General features: G+C 54.5%; 1 protein-coding gene across 1 annotated transcript in view; it reads left to right on the forward strand.

Moving 5' to 3' along the window:
• CTSH (cathepsin H) overlaps positions 1–7,005 on the forward strand; it is a 9,075-nt gene extending 2,070 nt beyond the window's left edge. Inside the window, exons 4-11 of the mRNA XM_009634612.2 lie at positions 235–339; positions 654–740; positions 1,576–1,631; positions 2,779–2,860; positions 2,950–3,018; positions 3,452–3,558; positions 5,405–5,530; positions 6,150–7,005. Coding sequence (XP_009632907.1) covers positions 235–339; positions 654–740; positions 1,576–1,631; positions 2,779–2,860; positions 2,950–3,018; positions 3,452–3,558; positions 5,405–5,530; positions 6,150–6,225 — 708 coding nt within the window. The 3' untranslated portion in view covers positions 6,226–7,005. The remainder of the gene's footprint in view (positions 1–234; positions 340–653; positions 741–1,575; positions 1,632–2,778; positions 2,861–2,949; positions 3,019–3,451; positions 3,559–5,404; positions 5,531–6,149) is intronic.
• Positions 7,006–7,022: the final 17 nt, after the last annotated feature.

The following is a 7,022-nucleotide window of genomic DNA, read 5'->3' on the forward strand; positions in this document are numbered from 1 at the left end:
CCTACCCCTTCCCGGCTTCCAGCCGCCCCTGCCTCTTCACCCTGGCTCTAGCCGAACTGCCGCTTCCGCCCCCGGCTTTGCGGGTCAATCTGTCTTTGTACGGGCGGACCTACGGCCTGATCCCGGCCATTCGGGGCGCTGGGAGCTCCCTGAGCAGCTCAGGCACCGCTGCCGGGGGTGCAGGCTGGTAGCACGCTTCCAGGGCTGGCCCAGGTCTTCCTGCCTCACTTGCAGAACTGCTCGGCCACAAAGGGGAACTTCCTGCGCAGCTCCGGGCCGTATCCTGACTCCATCGACTGGAGGAAGAAGGGAAATTACGTGACGCCCGTGAAAAACCAGGTGAGGATTGCGTGTCACCAAGAGCAGGCCGGGAGAGGGGCTAACGGCTGCAGGCAGGGCACGGTGCCGGGACGAGGAGTGCTGGGCTGTGCATGCCTGTGGGGAAGAACCCCAGGAACCCCTCCGTGGCAGGGGGGCCGGGGGGCCAGGGCACCCTTGGGCAGGGGACAAGCGGAAGGTGAAGCCTGGCTGCTGGCAGAGAGTGGAAGCGCTGTGCTCCTGGCATGCCCTTCTGCTCCAGCCCCGGCATTTCGGCGAGGCCGGTGACCCCCACAGCACATGATGTAGCAGTTCTTCTCTGGTTCCTAATGCAGGGCCCCTGTGGGAGCTGCTGGACGTTTTCCACCACAGGGTGTTTGGAGTCCGCTATAGCTATTGCGACAGGAAAGCTCCTCTCTCTGGTAAGAGATTTTCCTTTCCTGTGCACTGATGGCAAGTCCTGCCTCCGGTTATCCACTGCCAGCGGGGCCGGCACGCTCCTGTCTGGGGGGGCTGCTGGCTGCTCGTTCCAAGTCCGGCTGTACATGGCTGCATGTGGCTGTGGCAGGCACCCCCAGCCCTGCAGACCCCTTGCAGACCCCTTCGCAAGCCAAACAAAACTACTGGGGAGGCGCGGGGCAGTGGCCGGGAGCTCTCTGTGCCCCAGGCTGTGCCTGTCACCGTCCCCTCTTGGGGTCCGAGTGTCCAGCAGCCCCGGGCTTGGGCAGAGCCCTTTTTGGAGCAGGACGAAACCGGCGGGGCCGGAGGCTGCTGGGGGCAGGCGTGGTTAGCTAGAGCCCTGTCCGGTGCTGCCAGCCAGCAGGAGCTCCTTGCTGCAAAACAGCTTGCTGCAAGCAGTACGTTGCGAGACTGTTTTTATACTCCCAGAGGATTTATATTCTCGAAGAACCAGAAAGACAGTGGCCGCTTAGATGACTTACCAGAATAGCTGAGGGTTGGGTTTAAGTGCTAAAACCAAACTTGACCTTTGAAAGAGATCTCAGCCAGCATTCCTGTGGGTGGGAGGGCGTCCCGGCAGGCGTGAGGAGGAATGCCTCCTGCAGCTGGAGCATCCTGGGCTGCTGCCTCCACGTCTTCCTCGTCCTGCTCCGTGGGACGTGGAGCCGTTCAGCCGGGTGATGCCCGCTCGCAGCTGCCTGGGCCCCACCAGCGCCCATGGGTGCCTGCCTCGTGGGTTGCGTTTTGTCTCACTCGCTCCGAATGCAGGTGTTGACTGACTCAAAAACTTTTCCGTAGGCGGAACAACAGTTAGTTGATTGCGCTCAGGCTTTTAACAACCATGGCTGCAGCGGGTAAGTAAAATACAGTAATAAAGAATAGAAATGAGAGTATCTTATGTTCCGTGACTGACAGCCTTCCTCAAGATCTAGTGTGGGGATCCTTCCAGATCTTGGAATGATTTTTTGTTTCCCCTTGGCTGAGACATGTCAGGGAAAACAGTTTTGGGTTGGGTTTGGTTTGATTTGCTTGTTTTAATTTCTCCCTCCCCAGAGGCTGGAATGTTTCACTGAATCTCCAGCATTTCCTAACCTCTGCTGTTCCTCTTGTTTATTAGTTTTTCTCCTGCTATTTGTTTTGTTATGGTGTCTTCCCGTATCGCAGTTGTGGGTGCTATGTAGCTAGGCTTCAACATGCTCAGGGAAAACAAGGGGAGTTTTATCTGTTGCTCTGCTCATGGGTCACGCGCATCTCATGGCGCTTTAAGGAACCCACAGAAACCTCTGCTTTCCCTTTGGAAAATTCCTGCAAAAAAAAAAGAAAAGAAAGCTTTCTGAAATCGTATGTTTTCTGTACGATAAGTGGTCCCTGAGGAATGTTCTGAGCTGAGCAAAACCGTTCTTGATGCTTTTTATTTTTCTCGTGACTCCTCCTTAGTCCTCTCCTTGCAAGCACGCCTGATCACACTTCCCTTTTCTTCCTTCTGCGAGACATGCTCCCCGGAGGTGGCCGGGGAAGGAAGCAGCCGCTTGCTGAAGGTGTGGGTCCCTTGTCCTCCCTGGTGCTGTGGAGCTGGGCACCCCGGCCAGGCTGGGCAGAGGTGACGGGAAAACACCTTTCAGTGCGTGAGGCCACAGAGCTGAGCTGGCCTGGTTGGTGCTGTGCAGGCAAGGTGGCCTCATGCCTTTGGGGCTTCTGTGTTGGTGTTTTCCCCCAGGGATTAGGCACCCCTGAGAACGAGGTATTCCCATGCCTGTGTGGGGCCACACCAAACAGCGTGGCGGGCTAGGCCAGGAGTCCCAGCCAGGGCGACACTGCGGGAACAGCCTGGAGTTCATGCCTTCAGAGGGTCGGGGATACAGGATGCACACCGCCCTTCCCTTTGCCCCCGACCTGGCGGGAACGGTCTGTAGGACTGAGGGGAGGTTGATGACTTTGCTCTGCAGAAGCTGCAGCGTTACTGTCCTAATTAATCTGCGTTCTGGCTGCGTTGTCTTGCAGGGGCCTGCCAAGCCAAGCCTTCGAATACATACTGTATAACAAAGGGCTCATGGGGGAGGACTCCTACCCGTACCGGGGCCAGGTATTTCCAGCGCAGCTCAGACGCATTTCTGCAGTGGCAGAGCAGGGCCCAGAGCAGGCTCTAACACCGGTTCCTTTCTGTCTGCACAGAATGGCACGTGCAAGTTCCAGGCGGAGAAGGCTATTGCGTTTGTCAAGGATGTTATCAATATCACGCAGGTAAGGCTGCGAGGGTTATGTTTCCGAACTGCCAGGGCTGTGCCAAGCCTGGCCTGGAAGGTGCTCGGATGCCCCGAGGTGTGCCAGGCTCTGCAGTGCAAGCTGCAGCCTGCTTGTTCTTTGGAGCAGAGCGAGCCGCTGGCGTGCACGCTCCTCCTCTCCTGCGCACCGCTGACGCCCTTTTCGGAAGGTGGCACCAATGAAGTGCTGCAGTCAAAACACAGGCACTAGGTCTCTGCCCGCTTTCTGCGGTGGGCGCACCTCCAGACTGTAAGGAAGTCTTGGTTCTTGTCTGTCAGTGCAAGCAGCACTTGTTCTCTTGCCTGCAAGCCAGGGTTAGCCATCCCCACTGTGCTCTGACTGCTGGTCTGGGGATCCTGCCTGGTCCCAGTGCAATCAGGAGATAAATGACCCTGGGATCCTCTTCTTGCAGTATGATGAGAATGGCATGGTAGAAGCTGTGGGGAAGCACAACCCGGTGAGCTTTGCATTTGAGGTGACGAGTAACTTCATGCACTACAGAAAAGGAGTCTATTCAAAGTGAGTATTTCTGAACCTGGGAGGTGGGGGTGAGGGAAGGTGTAGGGCTGGAATCACTCGCATCCCCATTTTTCTTGCTTCGCAGCACTGGACACGGGGACACTAGGCTGCGTTCTTGCATTTTCTTTTAAACAGAAAATAGCAAACATGAGTAAACTGAGCCTTGATCTACTGATTTCTCAGGGGGATGAGAGCGCAGCACAGGGAAGAGGGGACAGTGTGCTTGCTAGGAGCCAGAGCAGACTGTATTTGGAGCAAAACTCAGCGAGTCAGTGAGCTTGGGAGGTGCTCCCGCAGAGCTGGGGGAAGCCTGCCCCGGGGCTGATGTGTCTCTGAGCTGTGGATGGCGGCAGGCTCAGCCCAGGTGTTGCAGCTGAATGTGTCTGGCTTATCTAGCGTAAGGCCTAACCAAAGTAAGTTTCTGTGGGACTCGGGCGGCTCTTCCAGTGCTAGACCTCGGAGGGGTGGTGGTGAGCGGGGTAGCTGCCTTCACGCTGCCCTACACCTGAGCTGGTGCGTTCGCAGGTTGCGTTATTGAGGCAGGGGTCCTGGCATCCATGGTCTCCGCAGGGCAGGCAGGTCCCTCAGCGCCTCGTGCCAATCCCTGCAGCTGGAGAAGTAAGCAGAGGTGAAAAATCAGTTTTAGACATAAGTGACCTGGCAGGAGAAGGTCTCAAGTGTCGTGTCAGCTCTACAGCCAATGCAAAAAGCTACTTAGGGGTGGTTATTGTAGTTTGGAAAGACTACAGATGCTAACTGCAGCAGGATGGATCTCTATTAGGCAAGAAATGGGAAAAGCACGTGTTTGGATGCTAACTGCAGCAGGATATGGCTATCTATTAGGCAAGAAATGGGAAAAGCACGTGTTTGGAGAGAAGTAGAAAAATACTTGAGAGTAATGAATCCTCAGTCACATAGAACTGCAGGGAAAATTAAACGAAGAGTCTAAGCATGAGTGATCTGCCCCAGGGAGCAGCAAGGGAAAGAACGCCACGAATTCGGGCGGCTCTGCTGTTGCAGTGAAGACAGTAACCAGCAACGGGCAGCTGGAAGGTGCGAAGGCAGGTGGGTGGTCAGGGCACTCCGTGATGGGATTCCCGTCGGAGGAACACGCCCAGCAAAGGCCTCTTGTGGATTTATAGTCTAAGGTAGTTTTAAAGTTAGAGCGTAAGGGATAATTGATGCTCCAGTGGTTTCAGCCTATGGTTCCCAGACCAACTGTTAATAAATTCAAGGGAAGTAAATCCGTTGTAGGGATTGTTGGTCTTTTAGTTATCTGCAATTTGAAAATGTTTACAAATGGTGCTCTAGACATGAGAGCTTGTCCCTTGTGTCATCTGCTTTTATACCACAGGCAGCAACTTCCATCGAGTGCAGTTCAAAAGCTGGAAATTCAGAAGAAATACAAAGAATTGTGTATTTAGACTGAGGAACTCGCTGCTCCCTGTGCAAAATGCAGAGCAGTACCCCTGCACTCTGGGGCAGAACAAGTGGTTACTGGGGTGCACTGGGAGGCTCTGGTTTTCATTGGAAAAATTCCTTTGCTCGCTTTTTTCATTGTAGCTCACTCTTGTGTGATGATGTTGATGTTAATTCTGAACAAAAGGTCAGACCAGGTGCTCGGATCAAAGGTCCCTGTAGCTTATCACCCTGATTTCAGATATGGCCGGTAATGATCGGTAGCTCCTTTCCTTGGCTTCCCTCCCTGCTCTCCACAACTGGAGTTCAGAGTATCCATGCGTTCTTCTTGCAGTTGGAGCACAATCAAGAATGCCGGCTAATCCACGATTAATCATAGGCTGCTTTTTCGTGTAACAATCTGCATTATGTCTCCTTTTCTTCACAGCCCACGGTGTGACCACACTCCTGACAAGGTGAACCACGCTGTCCTCGCTGTGGGGTATGGAGAAGAAAATGGAACGCCTTACTGGATCGTGAAGAACTCCTGGGGCCCGCTGTGGGGCATGGATGGGTAAGGAGGTCCCAACGCTACCGGACCCACCGCTGTCTCCCTGTACCTGGTAAAAGGGCAGCCACGTGCCTGGGATTCCGCCCACCCTCATCAGCCCCCAGGTCGCCCAAGCTGAAATTTCGCAGCTGTTTCATACTCTGGGAAGAGGCGGGGAAATCATCCTAGCCTGGGCAGCGAAGGAGCCTGGGGTGACTGGTTAGAGCAGAACCTTGGATCAACAGACCTGCCGCTGTCACCAGGGGCCTGGCCAGCGTGTGCAGAGCCACCGCACCGCTGGTTTGCCTGGTGCCAGGAGAGCACCGTGCCTCTTCTGAGGTTATGCGGCCAGAGAAGAACAGGTTGTGCTGGGAGTGAGTTTTCACTCCAGCTCCACAAGTATTTCCAGCTGCGAGTGCAGTATTTTAGAGTCAGGTGCTAGCTCTGCTAGCTGGTGATACAAGGGGGATGAGGAGTAGCACGGCCTGGCTAACTGCTGGCACGTTGCAGGAATTTGCTCCTTGTGCTGGCATGAGAAAGGAACTTGCATGTGATGAGAGCAGTCGCCTTATGCCGGTATCTGTCCTGCTGACTCTGCCGGAGACGGGAACGCACGCTCATACACGTTTCTTTCTTTTTGTAGGTATTTCCTTATTGAACGTGGCAAGAATATGTGTGGTCTTGCTGCTTGTGCATCTTACCCGGTTCCTCAGGTGTAAGAGGAGAGCGCAGGCTGGGGAAAGCGGGCACAGGAAATGGAACGACTGGTTGTATACGAATTTCTGAATGCTAAAATGAAGGAAGCGAGAACAAGCTGAAATACCAGTCTGCTGAAAGTCGTGACTTGCAGATTCCTCGACTTGCACGAAGCCAGGAAGACACGTGCCCCCTCTCCCTAGCCAAAAGCAAGGGTGCTCCTGCACCGAGTGCCCGACTCCTGCCTTCTCCGCCAGGCTGCGGTGTGCCCGCGGCGTGCCTCGCTCTCCTTCACCCAAACGCAGCCCTGCGGCTCTGCGGGGGGGTGTCAGCAACGGGGGGGGGGCTGCTGGGACAGAGGAAATGCCCCGCAGTCACCCAGTTTTAAGACGCTGCCCTGACAAAGCTCACCCCTTCCTGCAGGTGGCCGTTTCCCAATCGACAGATGTAACTTCTAGGGATTTTTTAATTTTCTTTGAAGGTGATTTTTCCTTTCTCTACGGAAAGATGAGTGCTGTGATTTGCACGTTTTATCTATTTTCATTAAATGTTTTTAGTATTTTTTTTGTATGAAAAAATAGGGTATTTTAATGCAAATAGCGAAGAAAGGGATGATTTTCTTTTACAAATCAATGAAAAAAGCAGCTTATTGCTAACGAAGAGGCGATGCTGAGAGAAGGCCGCGTGTCAGAAGGGGCCGCTTCCGGGTGTTACTTGGCGCTGAAATCTGCCACTGACGGAATAAAGATGACTTGTCACCCGCCTGGTGGTGTGCTCGCCGCCGCCCCGCGCGTTACCGGTCACCGGTGGGAGAGGCGGC

Source organism: Egretta garzetta, unplaced genomic scaffold, assembly GCF_000687185.1.
Source record: "Egretta garzetta isolate BGI_Z169 unplaced genomic scaffold, ASM68718v1 scaffold862, whole genome shotgun sequence".
Taxonomy (NCBI): domain Eukaryota; kingdom Metazoa; phylum Chordata; class Aves; order Pelecaniformes; family Ardeidae; genus Egretta; species Egretta garzetta.